The 20,670-nt window shown below is 38.2% G+C and overlaps 1 protein-coding gene across 4 annotated transcripts in view; it reads right to left on the reverse strand.

Moving 5' to 3' along the window:
* Nucleotides 1–20,670, reverse strand: part of PPP2R3A (protein phosphatase 2 regulatory subunit B''alpha) — a 233,025-nt gene that overhangs the window by 89,505 nt on the left and 122,850 nt on the right. For all 4 annotated transcript variants that reach the window (XM_061420903.1, XM_061420895.1, XM_061420921.1 and 1 more), the window contains 2 exons: nt 10,512–10,586; nt 1,917–2,003 (listed from right to left, as the gene is read on the reverse strand). In XM_061420903.1, the coding sequence (XP_061276887.1) occupies nt 1,917–2,003; nt 10,512–10,586 (162 nt within the window). The remainder of the gene's footprint in view (nt 1–1,916; nt 2,004–10,511; nt 10,587–20,670) is intronic.

Genomic DNA, 20,670 nt, shown 5'->3' on the forward strand with positions numbered 1-20,670 from the left:
CTGGATTGTTATAAAATGAAAAAAATGAATCACTTCTGCTGGTGGTGAGTATGTAAATTTAAGTATGCATTAGTGCAGGCGTTTAGGAGGGTAACTTGGCAGGATCTATGAAACTGAAAATGCACACACCATCTGATCCAGGATTTTCCTTCCAGTAGTCTATTTTAGAGAGATTCATACTCATATGGACACAAGAGAAAAGTGTAAGGGTGTTCGCTGTATTACTCTAATAGGGAGAATATGAAAACGACTTGAACATCTTCAATATGTATGTAATTACAGCATAGCCATGCCACAGATTATGCAGTAGTTAAAAGAATGAGATAGAGTTATATTGATCGAAATAAAAAAACATCAAGACATACTGTTAAGTTAAAAAAAGTTAACAGAATATGTGTGGTCTCACATATTAAAAAAAATTCATAAAAAGCAGCCATCTAGAACAAAACTAAATAAATACGCCATACATATATACTCCATACACATGCATAAAAAGGAATAAAACCACAGATAATATGGGTTCCCTCTGGTAAAAGGAGTGAAATGGCAGGATAAAGAGATAAATAGTGACTTCTGGTTATTATTTTATACATGTTTATATTACTTGAACATTTTATGTGCATACATTCAGGTACTAAGAGGCAAACTAAAGAGAGCGTTAGGGAAGAAAATAGAGGGAAGCAGAACACTTGAGCTCTATTTCCAGTTCAGTTACTTAGTAGCTGTATGATCTTATCCAAGTCATTGAACCATATTTGCCTCAAATGTTATTGTAAGTAAGAAAAATCTGGATTATAATAATGATCTAGAAATACAAACTTAATATGCATCAGGAATGTTAGGATTATCATTCTTCAGGTGTAAGGCCTTTTTTCAATGGAATTCTTGCCATCTCAACCCATCCCCATGTAACCTCCTGAGAGCCCAGGCAAAAACCAGATGTTTAGTAAATATTAATAATGACTGTAATGATGACTTTTCATTTATTAGAATAAGAAATGTTTGCATATCTATTACAGACTGGTAACTTTGCCAATTTTGTCTGTCCCAGATAAAGATGGGAAAAAAATAAGAGTGTAAACAAGGTTGTATTATTCACCCAAATTTCATTTAGTATGATTTATTTAAAATAAAACATTTCATTTCAAGTGTGACCAATTCTGCTTTCTTTAAGTTAGTAGAAATGCTTGAACAATCAAGCATGAAGACTGCCTCGGTAAAAGGCACCCACTAGTGATCAATACTTTCTCATTTGGTAAAAAAAAAATAATTGAATGAAATACATTCTTTCTTAAAAGGAATTTTCAGTATTTTTCTCCAGCAGGAGCTGGATAAAGTGTCATTGCTCAAAGGAACAAGTTGAAACTCCTCCATTTGTTTTGCCAGGCTCTTTCCAACCTGGCCCCGTCTTACCCCTCAGGCCTCATCACTGGTCACTGATCACTCTCTCCTTGGAGCCTGTGGCCACTTAAGACTGTCCTGCAGTTCCTGAACATGACATTTTCATGCTTCTGGGCCTTTGCTTAGGCTGCTTGCTCTATCTGGAATCCCCTTTTCTTTTAATTTTTTAATCTTGTAAACACTTGATATCTTCAAGGTCAAGATCACATGCCAGTCCTACTGTGAAGCCTTCACTGCATATTTATGACACATTTCTGTGGAATTTTTCATCAGGTGTGGCTGTCTGTACGCTTTTCTCTTTTGTTCCACAGTGCATGCCCTGATGTGAAAATCTCTTGTTACTCATCTTTGTTCTCCCAACACATCCCAGGTAGCTGATAACTGCTTAATAACTGAAAAGAGTGACTTTGCACATAATAGGGCTTTGCACATAATGAGCACTCAAATATTTGTTAAATGAAGTAAGATTGTCATTTAAATTGCTCCTTAAATATAAATTTCAATGAGAGGCATACTTGCAAAAAGTTGCTTTTTCTTATCTCTGTTGCCGTAATTTTTCCACTCCAAGATCTGTTGACTGTGTAGAATATTCTCTGAATAACCTGGTTCCAGAAGGAAAACAAAACCAAATAAAAACATTAAAGATACCTATTATGTTATCAAAGGCCATCTTATGAATATTCTTTGAACCAAGCAAGTTTTGTGATTATATCCAGTGTCATTTCTAGTAAAAATGTTTAAAAATCTACATCCATATACTTTACATCTGCCCTTATAATTCTAAGAATAAAAAGATTCTTTGCTCACAAGTCTGCATTTCCTAGGTGCCTACATGTCACTTTTTTTTTTTTTTTAACCTCTCATACAGTGATGCCTGACTCAAGCAGTGCCTGTTGGGCTAGGTGTTTTTGGAAAGCACAAGAGGTGAGAAGTATGCACTGGGTTGGCTTAACAATTACTGGGTCAGAAGAAAGGCTGCCAACGTGGTATGATTCAAGAGGGCATTATTCCAGTTAGTATAGCCTTATCCATTGGTGTTTTGAAGACTTACAGACTCTGGAAACTCAGATACATTTGGGATAATTTATATACGAAGTCCTGACTTGGGCATGAACAATTTTGTTACTAACTGGGTTTTAGTAAGCTTAACAAAGGTGAAACTCTGGAGAAGACCAGGACAAGATGAAAGAGGAGGAGGAAGGTTGGCAAGTGTGTCTGAAATTGAGGATGTATGTGCTGTGGTGGAGGTAGGAGGCCACAGTGCATTCTTTGCATTTTACCTGACTTATTCCCACCCATTTAATTTGCCCTTGACCTGGTAGTTTTTTTGTTTTTTGTTTTTTTTCATTTTCTCCAAAAAGAAGCAAGGGTGAGAAAAGCAATTAAACAAGGTTTTTGGTTTTTTTTTTGGTATACTGGCTTTGATTTTGATTATCTAATGATATAGAAATTCTGTATCCTTGGTTGAACCCAGGTCTCCGGCATTGTAGGCAGAGGCTTTAACCTCTGAGCCACCAGGGAAGCCCATAGAAGAGATTAGATCCCTGTAAAAAGGCTATTTTAGTGCATAAAGAACAAAAAGGGGAAGACATTTAGACATCTATCCTAAACTAAACGACTATTCTGTTTCTGGACTCTTTGACAAAGAGTGATTCCCATAGGAAGCCCCAGAATAGGGACTTGGGCTGAGCTGTCTTCTGTGCTCCTGACGTCACCCATGTCTGTGCTCCTTCAGTCATCCTGTGGTTATGTTCTAGACACAGGTACACCTGACTCTCACCACCTCCAAAGTCTAAGGCACCTGGTCTTTTTTCACGTGCATCCCAGTGCCTGATATATTGCTCTGCCTATATCAACAGGTGGTCAATAACTACATGATAATTTAAGAAAAACTGAGGTATAATTAACATACAGTAGTTTTTGGCATACTAATGATTTAATATTTGTATATATTGTGAAGGGCTTCCCCGATGGCTCAGCAGGTAAAGAATCCACATGCAATGCAGGAGACACAGGTTCAATTCCTGGGTCAAGAAAATCCCCTGGAGGATGGCATGGCAATCCACTCCAGTATTCTTGCTGGGAAAATTCCATGGATAGAGGAGTCTGGTGGGTTAAGGTCCATGGGGTCGCAAAGAGCTGGACATGCCTGAAGCGAATGAACATATATATTGTGAAATGATCACCACAATGTCTACTTAACATACATCACTATGGTTACAGAATTTTTTTTCTTGTGAAATTTTAAGATTTACTCAGTAATTTTCAGTTGTGTCTGACTCTTTGCGACCCCATTGACTATGCAGTCCACTGAATTCTCCAGGCCAGAATACTGGAGTGGGTAGCCTTTCCCTTCTCCAGGGGATCTTCCCAACCCAGGGACTGAACCCAAGTCTCCTGCATTGCGGGCAGATTCTTAATCAGCTGAGCCACAAGGGAAGCCCAAGAATACTGGAGTGGGTAGCCTATCTCTTCTCCAGTGGATCTTCCCAACCCAGCAATCTAACCAGGTCTCCTGAATTGCAGGCAGATTCTTTACCAACTGAGCTGTCAGGGAAGCCCACATCTTCCGTATCCATTCATCTGTTAATGAACATTTAGCTTGTTTCCATATATTGGCCATTGTAAATAAGGCCATAGTAAACACAGGCGTGCATGTGTCTTTTCACGTTAGTGTTTCTGTTTTCTTTGGATGAATACCCAGAAGCAGAATTGCTGAATTAGCTCTATTTTAATTTATTTGAGGAACTTCCATTGGTTGCACCAATTTATATTCTTTTCTCCACATCTTTGTTATTTCTTGTCTTTTTGATGAAAGCCATTCTAACAAGTGTGAGGTGATATCTCACTTTAGTTTTGATTTGAATTTCCCTGATGATTAGTAGTGTTGAACATCTTTTCATGTACCTGTTGGCCATCTGTGTGTCTTCTTTGGAAAATTGCTTGATAAATTAATGAGGTTGGAAAGCTGTATAACAAAGACTTCTGAGTTGTATTTGTGATAGAGACATATGCGTTGGATTCATAGCTAGCTAACTGAATAAACTCTTCAGAGTTTTGAACAGCAGATGGATGTAACCTAGGGAAGTAATTAATATTTTACATAAATCAGTATTGTTGTCTATGATTTATTGATAGGCTACATATAAGATACACAGAAAATATAAAACAGGGAACTGTATATAAAATTATTGTGAAAGATACTACTGGACTAGAGTGTAGGTGTGATCACGATCTGAAGGGCTCTCAGGTGGAAGACGATTGGCTTCATATTGCATCATAGTGTAGAACTAGAACTGGAACTACTAGAACTACTGGATAGAAATGCTTCAATGTAAATAAGAGTTTCCTAAAATTAGCCCTATTAAGCAATGGGTTGTATGAAGTAGCGAAGTTACTTCTCACCAAGTTATTTACGCAGAAACTCACAGGATTCCTATGTTGGGTGGGAGCAGGGACTAGCGGATGTTTATAAGTTCTCTACTGGCTCCACTCAGACTCTGAATGAGGTGCTTCAGGGCAGAAAATAGAGGATTTTAGGCCAGAAATTATATATGTGTGTATATATATATATATATGAAAATAAAAATTAAGAATATTTTTTATCATAGTTCTATGTTCCTTTTCTCAAGTTAAAGTCAATTACAACACATATTATTACACCAAACTTTTCTTTTTGTACATTGTTAGATTTTGTCCTTATTTCTTGATTGTGAATATAAAATTATCTTAAAGTCTAAGTTTCCTATCTACCTAAATTTTATATATATACTACTTAAATATTTTATATTACTTATGGAGGTACTATGTTATACTTAAAAGTATAAAACTTGAGTCTGTATTTTTGCTTATTTTATTATTTTTTCATTTTTTGTTCTGACAGAATTTTTAAAATTTGTCAACATTTTGAATATCAAGTAATTTCCTATTTTTAGCATCGGATAAGCTACTTGCCTTGTACTGTAAAAAACTGAACATGTATACCATTCTCCATAGCCTAACTCTCCTTATTCAGTGGCCCCACTATATCAGCACATTTACTGGGTTCCACAATACTGATTCAGCATTTTAACTTACCGAGGGAGGGGCACCATCTAGTGGTAAGAGCATGTAGTTGCTGGTTCTACACGAATTGCAGTTTTTCCCCCCTAACTTTTGGTCTACCAGTTTTAGGTTTTTAAGAGAAATTAAGAAAAATATAAAAATATAAAAAAATGTAAAAATTAATAGCAGTAAGAATAACTACATACTACCAATGACAGAAATGAAATTGGATAATTTTTTACCAGGGGATCTCTAGTCAACTTGACAGACAATTTGAATTATAAATCAGTTTTCTTTATATCTACTCAATTGGAAATTTCTTTTTTTTTTTTTAATTTTATTTTATTTTTAAACTTTACATAATTGTATTAGTTTTGCCAAATATCAAAATGAATCCATCACAGGTATACATGTGCTCCCCATCCTGAACCCTCCTTCCTCCTCCCTCCCCATACCATCCCTCTGGGTCGTCCCAGTGCACTAGCCCCAAGCATCCAGTATCGTGCATCGAACCTGGACTGGCAACTCATTTCTTACATGATATTTTACATGTTTCAATGTCATTCTCCCAAATCTTCCCACCCTCTCCCTCTCCCACAGAGTCCATAAGACTTTTCTATACATCAGTGTCTCTTTTGCTGTCTCATACACCGGGTTATTGTTACCATCTTTCTAAATTCCATATATATGCGTTAGTACACTGTATTTATGTTTTTCCTTCTGGCTTACTTCACTCTGTATAATAGGCTCCAGTTTCATCCACCTCATTAGAACTGATTCAAATGTATTCTTTTGAATGGCTGAGTAATACTCCATTGTGTATATGTACCACAGCTTTCTTATCCATTCATCTGCTGATGGACATCTAGGTTGCTTCCATGTCCTGGCTATTATAAACAGTGCTGCGATGAACATTGGGGTACATGTGTCTCTTTCCCTTCTGGTTTCCTCAGTGTGTATGCCCAGCAGTGGGATTGCTGGATCATAAGGCAGTTCTATTTCCAGTTTTTTAAGGAATCTCCACGCTGATCTCCACAGTGGCTGTAAATTTCTAATTCACAATTTTAGATCACCAGGAATGGAAGGGGACTTCCCTGGTGGCTCAGACCTTAAAGAATCTGCCTGGAGGCAGGAGACCTGGGTTCAATCCCTAGGTTGGGAAGATCCCCTGGAGAAGTGAATGGCTACCCACTCCACTATTCTTGCCTGGTGAATTCCATGGACAGAAGAGCCTGGTAGGCTATAGTCCATGAGGTTGCACAGAGTTGGTTACAAGACTGAGTGACTGATACTTTTCACACTTTTAGGAATGGAAGTATGTGTTTGGTGGCTCTGTCAAGAGAGTTTTAGACAAGAGGATCAAACTCAGACACAGAAATTACAGAGATTGCTCTTTGTAGGTGACATGGATGCAGGTGAACACCTGAGTGCCAGAAGCCTGGCCCTTCTACTAGGCGCCACTGAAATATCTTTACTGCCAGCACCAATATTACAGAAAAGTATTTTCAATCTTATCGCTTATTTTAAAACCTACCTCTTTCCTCAAAAGTCAGCATGTGCCAGTAAGGATAAGCAGAGTCTTATTTACTGGTAATTTCTTTGCATGGTATGCAAATATGCATACTCAAGGGTCACAATTTACAGGTATTTCCAATTTCCATTTTCATTCAATATCAAAAGGTTTATTACTCAATGTCAACTCTTCTCTGGAAATAAGAGTGACTTTGGGTATTTGCTATATGCATGGTTGGTATTCTAGCTTTCCAATCTAAAACAGCTGACAAAATAATTAAGATTAACTAAACAAACAAATACAGTCTTTTCCTCCTGTAGCACAGGTTTTCACTGATAATTGGAAAATAAAAGTTGCCCAGTTTTCTTCATCATTTATGTGCCACACATAAGCTAATACTTGAGTCATAAGCTGTCAGCAGTTTCTTCCAACTGTAAAGTGAAATAATTGAGTAACTCTAGCATGTGAACAAAATCTATTAATTATCCTATGCTGTATGCCACTGAAATTATATTCAGTAGGGTCAGATGATAAATTAATTTTTGTTTTTTGAGACATTTGTCATTAATTCTGACTGATCTTTGTGAGTCTCTTGGAAAAACTGTTGTCTGTCTTTGCCATGAGCAGGGCAAAGTCTGACACTTTTCTAAATTTGCTTACTATTATGCCTTTAGCAAGAAAATTAATTTCATACTAGAAAGCTTATTTTGTATTTTTTATAGAAAGATTCACTGTACTTTGATATAGTACAAAATTTTCAATGACTTCATGTCATTATCTGACCAAATTTCATAATAGAAGAGACACTGGAGAACAGACCATCAGTCCAATAAAATTCTATTCAGTGCGATACTTTTTTATTGGCACCTCGGTGTTTTCAATGATAGTATGGGATTATCACAAACAAGCAGTCACACTTATCTCAGTATATACAGATTCACATTTTGTGTTCTCAGTTGGACCTAATTTACTACGTATGTTATGATGCTGTTTCGAGCTGCCCCATTATCGCTATTTAATCATAAGTAGTTTACACTTTTATGACAACTTCTGAGTAATGGATTCATCTTGAAAAAATTTTTATTGTTTACAATGTTGTGTTAGTTTCTTCTGTGCAGCAAAGTGAACAAGTTATACTGGATTCATTTTTGTGAACAGGGGATTTTAAAGTAGCATAATACTAGCAATAAAGTATAAATTTTAAAAAGTAAACAATAATATGCAAATACCATGCATATGTCAGCAGAAAATTAACTGAATTCTGTTAATTGACCTATGTAGTTCTTTTGTGTGTGTGTGTGTGTGTAATAAAGTTTTATTAAAGTATAAAGGAGATAGAGAAAGCTTCTGACATAGGCATCAGAAGGGGGTAGAAAGAGTACCCCCTATGTAGTTCTTCTTGGTCAATGATTGACATACTAGTATTTCTCAGAAAATGTGAATTACATGCAAACAAAACTGTATCATGGCTTTTCATTCTGAAATCATAAAACTACCAGGGGTCACTAGATGATCCCAGTCTATCATAGGTCTGGAGATCATACTTTAGTAAATACCAAACTAGAAAGAGTACAAAGGAAAATTTGTGCTTTCATAATTCTGATCTTTAACATCTTCTCTAAGAACAAATTCAAATGATTCCTATACAGAGCATTTTCTGAATTGGCAGAATGTTGGAATAGATTATCAAGATCTTTTCAATCTCTTGAGATTCTAATACATTATTGAGTGACCAAAAAGTTTGTTCAGGTTTTTCTGTTACATCTTACAGAAAAGCCTGAACAAACTTTTTGGCCAACTCAATTTTAATATGCCCTGAGTTTACACAACAGTCAACAATCAGAATCCAGTAATTCTCATTGGGATTGAAACCATGGTTACATGTAGAGTTCTTAATTCTACACATGAATAACTTCACTTACTCACTCAATAAATACCTACTGTATATCTATTATGTGCCAGGCCCTATTTCAGGTATTAGAGATATAGCAGGATCTAAATATAGATGAAGTCCCTCCTCTCATGGAGTTTATGTTATAGAGAAGGACATGGACAATAAACAAAAATTTTAAATATCAGATGTTATAGCACTAAGAAGGAAAATAAAGCAAAACAAAAGAAGAGTAGAGGGAGGGGACAGAGAGAGAAGATAGCTGAAGAAGGCAGAGGGTGATCAGGGAAGGTCTCATTAAGAAGGGAATGTCTGAGCACACATCTGGATGAAGTGAGGGAGTGGGTCACGCAGCAATCTGTAGGAAGAGCATTCCAGGCAGAGGAGAGAGTAAAGACAAAGCACCTGAGGCAGAAGTGGGTTTGGCTTGTTCCAGGAGCAGAGAGAACAACTGTTGCTTAAGTAACAGAGAGTGGGCATTGTGAGGGTGTGGGTGGGTGGGTGGGGGGTTATGGAGAATAATGGCAAGAACTTTGGCTTTCATTCTGAATGAGATGGGGAAACACTGGAGGGTTTGAGCAGAGGAGTGACATGATCTGACTTACATTTTCAAAGAATAACTCTGTGGAGACTAGGCTGTAGGGCAATGAGGGTATAAGCAGGGAGACCAATTAGAGGGAATCCACGTGAGAAACAAGGATGACCAGCTGGGCCAGGATGACTGTGGTAGAGGTAGCTTAGTGTCGGGTTGTGGTTACAAGCAAAAACAACTTCTAAGACAGTCTTAGATGGCAGTGACATCTTATGGTTCAAATGAAGTCTTATAAAGTTTTATGTCAGCAGAGAATCAATGTAAAAGGAAATAATGAAGTTCCTACAGGAGAAAAAATAGTGGTAGTATTCTGTAATTCAACAGAACCCAACAATCCATAGCCAACAAAAAGTGCCCCAAGAAGGAGAGGGTCTTCCTCGGAAGAGACTGCCCTATTTACTGGGAGAGCTGAACCAGAGGTGGGGATCGTATCAGCCGGGTATGGCTGTGAATGCGAGGTGTGCCCTGAGGTTCATCTGTGGAATTCTTGCACAGATAATCTGGGAGCTAGGGCAGAGAACGCCTGGTGTGGCTGCAGTGTGAGCTGCAGGCCTGTGAGCTCTCACCCGTAATGCATGCCCTGCCTGTGACTGATCGAATGAGGCTGTGCATGAGAAACAGAATGAGAACACCTTGCAAAACAGGAGACTGTGATTATGTTATTTTAAATTCTTACATGATTTATTTTCTGATTATAAATACTCATTTCTCATTATCATCTCAGTTCTAATTTTCAGGTACTCTAGATAACATCTTTTTTTTTTTTGGGAAAAGGCTGTTGAAAAATTCTTGTATTATTTGCAAATACTAAAGATCAACTGGGTATCAATATTAATGGAGACCAGAAAGAATGAGTATATCACTTAGATTTTGTATACAAGAGACTTCTTAAGCACTAGGCACATAGAAGAAGTGAATGAGATATAAATAATTAATTCAATTTTATTTCCTCCCATTTAAAATAATCATTATGGCCCATTCTACATAAAGATCTAAAAGCTTAGATACTAGGCAGTGACAAAAAGGAAACTTAAAAGAGTTTTATTAAGACAAAAAAGGACTCAGCCTACCGTGGTGATGTACCGGGAGTGGAATTCTGGAGCGTCTTTCAGGAACGTGAGGCCAGGATGTGTATCTACCACATCCTGAAAAAGAACAAAATCATAACTAAGTTAACAAACATACCAAAAAACCCCCTAAGATACATACTGAATTTTTTTAAACTCTTGTACAATACTTGCCAGTTGAGCATACTTGCTGTTTCACAATACTGAACAATACACTTAAAATTTAACTAGTATTTTATTAAACTCAAATATTTCACAAGCACACTTTTGTGTGACTTTGATATGTACAGTATACTTCAAGAAAGTTAAAATGTTAATCTGGCTATATCTGGTGATTTGTAAATCAAGTGTCTTACAGGTACATGCTGTAATTCTAACACACGTCAGCGAAATTCATCCCATAGATCTTGTTAGAGATTGCCAAGTGAAATTTACACAAAAAGGAGGATAGACAGAAGCCAACTAGAATGATTCTTTCTTAACCTACAGACATGGGAAATTATTGGAAAAAATAATAGCCTGGTAGCCAAATAACTTTATGTTAAGGTATGTGAGTCAGCTAATGTTCATCAAAATCACTGTGTTGATAAATCTGTTTTCCAATTTAGGTTTTTATTTATTTTAAATCTGATATCCTGTTCTCATAGAAGACTATTTGAACATTAAAACCGTGAAATAGTTTTTTTTTTCTTTGTTGTTCAGTTGCTTAGTCACATCCGACTCTTTGAGACCCCATGGATTGCAGCATGCCAGCCTTCCTGTCCATCACCGACTCCTGGAGCTTGCTCAAACTCATGTCCATTGAGTCACTGATGCCATCCAACTATCTCGTCCTCTGTTGTCCCCTTCTCCTCCTGCCTTCAATACTTCCCAGCATCAGGGTCTTTTCTAATGAGTCAGTTCTTCACATCAGGTGGCCAAAGTACTGGAGCTTCAGCTTCAGCATCAGTCCTTCCAATAATATTCAGGACTGACTTCCTTTAGGACTGACTGGTTTGATCTCCCTGCAGTCCAAGGGACTCTCAAGAGTCTTCTCCAACACCACAGTTCAAAAGCATCAATTCTTCAGCACTCAGCCTTCTTTATGGTCCAACTCTCACATCCATACATGACTACTGGAAAAACCATAGCTTTGACTATACAGACCTTTGTTGACAAAGTAAAGTCTCTGCTTTTTTAATATGCTGTTTAGGTTTGTCATAGCTTTTCTTCCAAGGAGTAAGTGTCTTTGAATTTCATGGATGCAGTCACCACCTGCAATGATTTTGGAGCCCAAGAAAATAGTCTGTCAGTGTTTCCCACTGTTTCTCCATCTATTTGCCATGAAGTGATGGGATCAGATGCCATGATCTTTGTTTTCTGAATGTTGATTTATAAGTCAACTTTTTCACTTTCCTGTTTCACCTTCATCAAGAGGCTCTTTAGTTCCTCTTCACTTTATGCCATAAGAGTAGTATCATCTGTGTATCTGAGATTATTGTTATTTCACCTGGCAATCTTTTATTTTTTATTTTTTTGGATTTCAAGTATTTTTATTTTTATTTATTTTTATTTTATTTTTAAACTTTACAATATTGTATTGGTTCTGCCATATATTGAAATGAATCCACCACAGGCATACACATGTTCCCCATCCTGAACCTGGCAATCTTGATTATAGCTTGTGTTTCATCCAGTCTGGCATTTTGCGTGATGTGCTCTGCATATAAGGTAAATAAGCAGGGTGACAATATACAGCCTTGACAAACTCCTTTCCCCCTTTTGAAGCAGTCTGTTTTTCCATGTCCGGTTCTGTTGCTTCTTGACCTGCATACAGGCTTCTCAGGAGGCAGGTAAGGTAGTCTGGTATTCCCATCTCTTTAAGACTTTTCCACTATTTGTTGTCTACACAGTCAAAGGCTTTAGTGTAGTCAATGAAACAGAAGTAGATGTTTTTCTGAAATTCTCTAGCTTTTCCTATGACCCAGGGGATGTTGGCAATTTGATCTCTGGTTCCTCTGCCTTTTCTAAATCCAGCTTGTTTTAAATCCTGGAAGTTCTCAGTTCACATACTACTGAAGCCTAGTTTGGAGGATTTTGAGCATTATTACCTTATTAGCATGTGAAATGAGTTTTTTTTTTTTTTCTAATTAGGTTTTTAAAACATTTTCAATGAGTCTGAAGAATCTAATGGAGATAATTACTGTTAATTTAATAACCAGAGGCAACAGTAATACTACCACAGAAATAATCTATTAATTGGCTAGTCATGAATGGAAAGACATCAGTTACATCTCTTTTCTTTGTTTCCTCAGAGCAGTTAGCTATTTAGACTGTACTTACCAGTACAGTCTAAAACCAATGAACCTTATTTAAATTTTTATTTGGAAATAATTTTAGTCTTACAGAAAATTACAAAAATATTACAGAGAGATTCCCTATGTTCTTCTCCTAGCTTCTCATAGTGGTAACAACTTAACTGACCTGCCTCTTGAGAAACCTGTATGCAGGTCAGGAAGCAACAGTTAGAACTGGACATGGAACAACAGACTGGTTCCAAATAGGAAAAGGAGTTCATTAAGGCTGTATGTTGTCACCCTGCTTATTTAACCTATATGCAGAGTACATCATGAGAAACACTGGGATGGAAGAAGCACAAGCTGGAATCAAGATTGCTGGGAGAAATATCAATAACCAGATATGCAGATGACACCATCCTTATGGCAGAAAGTGAAGAAGAACTTAAAAGCCTCTTGATGAAAGTGAAAAAGGAGAGTGAAAAAGTTGGCTTAAAGCTCAACATTCAGAAGACTAAGATCATGGCATCTGGTCCTACCACTTCATGGCAAATAGATGGGGAAACAGTGGAAACAGTGACTGACTTATTTTTCTGGGCTCCAAAATCACTGCAGATGGTGATTGCAGCCATGAAATTAAAAGACACTTACTCATTGGAAGGAAAGTTATGACCAACCTAGACAGCATATTCAAAAGCAGAGACATTACTTTGCCAACAAAGGTCCATCTAGTCAAGGCTATGGTTTTGTCAGTGGTCATGTATGGATGTGAGAGTTGGACTTGAAAGAAAGCTGAGCGCTGAAGAATTGATGCTTTTGAACTGTGGTGTCGGAGAAGACTCTTGAGAGTCTCTTGGACTGCAAGGAAATCCAACCAGTCCATCCTAAAGGAGATCAGTTCTGGGTGTTCATTGGAAGGGCTGATGCTGAGGCTGAAACTTCAGTACCTTGGCCACCTCATGTGAAGAGCTGACTCATTGGAAAAGACCCTGATGCTGGGAAAGATTGAGGGCAGGAGGAGAAGGGGACGACAGAGGATGAGATGGTTGGATGGCATCACCGACTCAATGGACATGGGTTTGGGTGGACTCTGGAAGTTTGCGATGGACAGGGAGGCCTAGCGTGCTGCGGTTCATGGGGTCGCATAGAGTCAGACACAACTGAGCGACTGAACTGAACTGAACAAACCACAGTACAATTATCAAAACTAAGAAATGAACATTGTTGTAATACTGGGTTGGTGCAAAAGTAATTGCGGTTTCACTCTGTTAAACTTTGTTGTTTGATAATGGAATACATTTTTAAATAAAAGTGGTTATCATCTTAATGCACATTTCTTGCTTTATGACTAATGACTTATTACTTATTTTATATTTATTTTAGACTCCAGAAATGATGTTAGACAAGCAAATTTCAGTGATTTTTTTATTCAAGTTCAAAATGGGTTGTAAAGCAGTGGAGACAACTACCAATGTCAACAACACATCTGGCCCAGGAACTGCTAATGAACATACAGTACAGTGGCAGTTCAAGAAGCTTTGCAAAGGAGATGAGAGCCTTGAAGATGAAGAGCACTGTGGCCAGCCATCAGAAGTTGGTAATGACCAACTGAGAGCAACCATCGAAGCTGATCCTCTTACAATTACATGGGAAGTTGCTGAAGAACTCAACATCGATCTTTCTATGGTCGTTCGGCATTTGAAGCAAATTGGAAGGGTGAAAAAGTTTGATAAATGACTGCCTCATGAGCTGACTGAAAAAAAAAAAAATCGTTGAAGTGTCGCCTTCTCCTATTCTATGCAACAACAATGAAACATTTCTCGATCAAATTGTGATGTGTGATGAAAGGTGGACTTTATACAACAACCGGTGATAACCAGCTCAGTGGTTGGACCAAGAAGAAGCTCCAAAGCACTTCCCAAAACCAAACTTGCACCAAAAAAAGGCATGGTTACCGTCTGGTGGTCTGCTGCCCATATGATTCACTATAGCCTTCTGAATCCCAGCGAACCATTACATCTGAGAAGTATGTTCAGCAAATTGATGAGATGCACCAAAAACTGCAATGCCTGCAGCCAGTACTGGGCAACAGAAAGGGCCCAATTCTTCTCCATGACAATGCTTGACCACACGTCGCAGAACCAACGCTTCCAAAGTTTCACGAATTGGGCTACAAAGTTTTGCCTCATTTGCCCTATTCACCTGACCTCTTGCCAACTAACTACCACTTCTTCAAGCATCTTGACAACTTTTTGCAAGGAAAATGTTTCCACAACCAGCGGGAGGCAGAAAATACTTTTCAAGAGTTTACTGAATCCTGAAGCACAGATTTTTATGCTACAGGAATAAACAAACATTTTTTGATGGCAAAAATGTGTTGACTGTAATGGTTCCTATTTTGATTGATAAAGATGTGTTTGAGCCTAGCTGTAATGATTTAATATTCACAATCCAAAACCGCAGTTACTTTTGTACCAACCTGATACTAAACTACCGGAGAAGGCAATGGCACCCCACTCCAGTGCTCTTGCCTGGAAGATCCCATGGATGGAGGAGCCTGGTAGGCTGCAGTCCATGGGGTCGCTAAGAGTCGGACACGACTGAGAGACTTCACTTTCACTTTTCACTTTCATGCATTGGAGAAGGAAATGGCAACCCACTCCAGTGTTCTTGCCTGGAGAATCCTAGGGACGGGGGAGCCTGGTGGGCTGCCGTCTCTGGGGTCGAACAGAGTCGGACATGACTGACGCGACTTAGCAGCAGCAGCAATACTAAACTACAGATCTTATTCAAAATTTACCAGCTTTCCCCCTGAAGTCTTTTTTTTTCTGTTTCAGGATCCTAACTGCATTTAGTTCTTGTGTCTCATTGCTATCCCAATCCATGGCAGTTCTTCAGTCTTTCCTTATGTTTCATTTTTCTGACACTTTAATGAGTTCTGGTTAGTTTTTCTGTAGAATGTCTCTCAATGTGGCATGTCTGGTATTTTCTTATGATTAAAGTTACACACTTTTAGTGAATTTACCACGGAAGTGATGTGTCCTTTTCAGTCATACAAGGAGTATGTGGTGTTGATAGGTCTTACAACTTGTATTAATTTTTGAATATACTTGGTTAAAGTGGTATCTGTTGGGTCTGCCACCATAAATTTATTACGTTCCTTTAACAGTTGATAAATATCATGGAGGAGATACTTTGAGACTCTGTCAGTATCCTGTTTCTCTGTAAATTTTTGCCCACAAATATTAGCAGCCATTTATAGAATTTGACTGTGGCATTTTTATGGTGCTGTTTACCAAATTTAGAACAACAGACTGGTTCCAAATAGGAAAAGGAGTACATCAAGGCTGTATATTGTCACCCTGCTTATTTAACTTATATGCAGAGTACATAATGAGAAACGCTGGACTGGAAGAAACACAAACTGGAATCAAGATTGCCGGGAGAAATATCAATAACCTCAGATATGCAGATGACACCACCCTTATGGCAGAAAGTGAAGAGGAACTCAAAAGCCTCTTGATGAAAGTAAAAGTGGAGAGTGAAAAAGTTGGCTTAAAGCTCAACATTCAGAAAACGAAGGTCATGGCATGTGGTCCCATCACTTCATGGGAAATAGATGGGGAAACTGTGGAAACAGTGTCAGACTTTATTTTTGGGGGCTCCAAAATCACTGCAGATGGTGACTGCAGCCATGAAATTAAAAGATGCTTACTCCTTGAAAGTTATGACCAACCTAGATAGCATATTCAAAAGCAGAGACATTACTTTGCCAACAAAGGTTCATCTAGTTAAGGCTATGGTTTTTTCAGTGGTCATGTATGGATGTGAGAGTTAGACTGTGAAGACAGCTGAATGCTAAAGAATTGATGCTTTTGAACTGTGGTGTTGGAGAAGACTCTTGAGAGTCCCTTGGACTGCAAGGAGATCCAACCAGTCCATCCTAAAGGAGATCAGCCCTGGGATTTCTTTGGAAGGAATGATGCTAAAGCTGAAACTCTAGTACTTTGGCCACCTCATGCGAAGAGTTGACTCATTGGAAAAGACTCTGATGCTGGGAGGGATTGGGGGCAGGAGGAGAAGGGGACGACAGAGGATGAGATGGCTGGATGGCATCACTGACTCGATGGACGTGAGTCTGAGTGAACTCCAGGAACTGGTGATGGACAGGGAGGCCTGGCGTGCTGTGATGCATGGGGTCGCAAAGAGTCAGACGTGATTGAGCGACTGAAATGACTGACTGACTGACCAAATTTATATAGTAGTGTTTACTTTGCTTTTCCCCTCATCCCCTCCACATTTGTTAAGTGAAATTTTTCTATAAGGAAGAGCTGTCCTTCCCTTGTATTTATTTGTTCAATTTATGTCAGTATAGACTCATGGGTATTTATTTCATTCTATGGGTTATAATCCAATACTATCATTGTGTTGGATTATATCAGTTTATCAATAGCATCATAAAATACTAATATTATTCTGCTGCTCAAATTGAGCTAGCTTTGGTCCCTGGGAGCTGTTAGGTTGGCTCCTTTGTCCTCCTGACATACCCCATCCTTTTGTGAACACTACCATATTTTCTGGTATCACAAAATAGTGCAGGCTCATTTTATATTGTCTATGCTCCCACCTGAGAATCAACCTTTTCTCCAAGCAGCCCTGATTCCTTTTACTGGAGAATGGTATTTGGAACCAAATCTGGGGGCTAGGAGTGCTCGTTACTACTAGGGTGTCATTGCTGCCGAATCCTCTTAGTAGACACAACTAGGAATACATGAATGTGTATCAGTTCATACATACCCATATACTTGTATTTTTCTATATCTATATGTATTAAAAACTATGTAATCATACAGATAATTTTAATTCAATAATGCAAGGTTCCCCCTTTCCTTTGTAACTGTTAATAGAATTGCCAACCATTACCCCATTGAGAAAGTAATTTACTAACTAGACTACAGTATTTGTATCTTTCGTCTTTAGAGTATCCAGTGAAGATACTATTTTCCAAGGTTATTTAGCTCTTTCCTTATCTTCTTTTATCTTCTTTAATGTAGTTGTGTTACCCATTTGTAATAGAGTTCATTTGTTATTGTTTATATTCTATTTTGGGCTTCTTTTTTTTAAATTTTATTTTATTTTTAAATTTTACAATATTGTATTAGTTTTGCCAAATATCGAAATGAATCCACCACAGGTATACCTGTGTTCCCCATCCTGAACTCTCCTCCCTCCTCCCTCCCCATACCCTCCCTCTGGGTCGTCCCAGTGCACCAGCCCCAAGCCTCCAGTATCGTGCATCGAACCTGGACTGGCGACTCGTTTCATACATGATATTATACATGTTTCAATGCCATTCTCCCAAATCTCCCCACCCTCTCCCTCTCCCACAGAGTCCATAAGACTGATCTATACATCAGTGTCTCTTTTGCTGTCTCGTACACAGGGTTATTGTTATCATCTTTCTAAATTCCATATATATGCGTTAGTATACTGTATTGGTGTTTTTCTTTCTGGCTTACTTCACTCTGTATAATAGGTTCCAGTTTCATCCATCTCATTAGAACTGATTCAAATGTATTCTTTTCTACAGGTTTCAGTTCAGTTCAGTTGCTCAGTCATGTCTGACTTTTTGCGACCCCATGAATCGCAGCACACCAGGCCTCCCTGTCCATCACTAACTCCCGGAGTTCACTCAAACTCATGTGCATCGAGTCGGTGATGCCATCCAGCCATCTCATCCTCTGCCGTCCCGTTCTCCTCCTTGCCCCAATCCCTCCCAGCATCAGAGTCTTTCCCAGTGAGTCAACTCTTTGCATGAGGTGGCCAAAGTATTGGAGTTTCAGCCTCAGCATCAGTCCTTCCAATGAACAGGACTGGTCTCCTTTAGGATGGACTGGTTGGATCTCCTTGCAGTCCAAGGGACTCTCAAGAGTCTTCTCCAACACCACAGTTCAAAAGCATCAATTCTTCGGCGCTCAGCCTTCTTCACAGTCCAACTCTCACATCCATACATGACGACTGGAAAAACCATAGCCTTGACTAGATGGACCTTTGTTGGCAAAATAATGTTTCTGCTTTTTAATATGCTATCTAGGTTGGTCATAACTTTCCTTCCAAGTATTTAATATTTTGGTGAAGAATTATAAATGGTATTTAAAAGATTTTATTTTCAATTATGTGTTGCTAGTATATAGAAAGTTGAGTTTCATATATTGATCATGTATCTGTAACCTTGCTAAACTCACTTATTAAATACAGCTTTAGCAGCATCCCATAAATTTTGATATGCTGTATTTTCATTTCAAAATATTTCCTAATTTTCCTTTTGATTTCTTCTTCTCTGACCCATAGGTTATTTAAAAGTTGTTATTTATCAAACATTTAGGAATTTTTCACAGATCTGTTACTGTTTCTAATTTAATTCCATTATGGTCAGAGAACATATTTAGTGAACTGAATATTTAAAATTTGTTGAGATTTATTCTATGGTCAGAATATAGTCTATCTTGGGAAATATTCTGTGTATGAGTTAAAGGTATGTATATTCTATATGACAAGGGTATGCTTGAACCCATACCTTCTTACTCAGATTCCTAGTGTCCTTTAGCCAGGAAATTAAAAGACGCTTACTCCTTGGAAGGAAAATTATGACCAACCTAGATAGCATATTAAAAAGCAGAGGCATTACTTTGCCAACAAAGGTCTGTTTAGTCAAGGCTATGGTTTTTCCAGTAGTCATGTGTGGATGTGACAGTTGGACTGTGAAGAAAGCTGAGAGCCAAAGAATTGATGCTTTTGAACTGTGGTGTTGGAGAAGACTCTTGAGAGTCCCTTGGACTGCAAGGAGATCCAACCAGTCCATTCTAAAGGAGATCAGTCCTGGGTTTCTTTGGAAGGAATGATGCTAAAGCTGAAACTCCAGTACTTTGGCCACCTCATGCGAAGAGTTGACTCATTGGAAAAGACTCTGATGCTGGGAGGGATTGGGGGCAAGAAGAGAAAGGGATGACAGAGGATGAGATGGCTGGATGGCATCACCGACTCGATGGATGTGGGTTTGAGTGAACTCTGGGAGTTGGTGATGGACAGGGAGGCCTGGAGTGCTGTGATTCATGGGGTCGCAAAGAGTCGGACATGACTCAGTGACTGAACTGAACTGAACTGATAAAGTAGAAAAGATAACATGTAGGGAAAGACAATAAGATGTATAAAGATTTCACAGGAAAAAATTAAAAGAATGTGTATTCTGCTGTGGTTCAGTGAAGTGTAAAGTAAATGTCAATTAGGTCAGGTTGGTTGATAGTCTTGTAAGTGTTCTATGTATCCTTACTGATTTTCTCTCTACTTGTTCTATTCATTATTAAGAGCAGCACATGGAAATCTACAACTATAATTGTGGATTTATCCTTGCAGTTCTATTGGATTTTGCTGCATGCATTCTGAAGTTCTGTTATTAGGTGTATAAACATTTAGAATTGTTATATCCTCCTGATAAACTGACCCCTTTACCATTCCCCAGCAATATTCTCTAAAAATTACTTTGACATTAATATAGACCCAGCCTTTTCTTTTCTTTTTGTGGCAGAGAAAACATAGGATTCATCCTCCCAACAATTTACAAGTGTAGAGTACAATACTGTCAATCACTTGCACAATCACCTACAGTACAGTATTGTCAATCACTTGGGCTTCGATTGTTTTCAGCTTGAAACAATTACATCCAGATATTTTGGGGTGCAAATAACTATAGTTAACAGACTACAACAGACTACAATACTGTCAATCACTTGCACAATCTGGGACATCACCAGATTCTACCCACTTGCCATCCAACTCAGTCCTGCATGACTGAAACGCTACACTCATCACACCACGAACTCTGACTT

The sequence above is a fragment of the Bos javanicus genome, chromosome 1 (genome assembly GCF_032452875.1).
Source record: "Bos javanicus breed banteng chromosome 1, ARS-OSU_banteng_1.0, whole genome shotgun sequence".
NCBI lineage: Eukaryota > Metazoa > Chordata > Mammalia > Artiodactyla > Bovidae > Bos > Bos javanicus.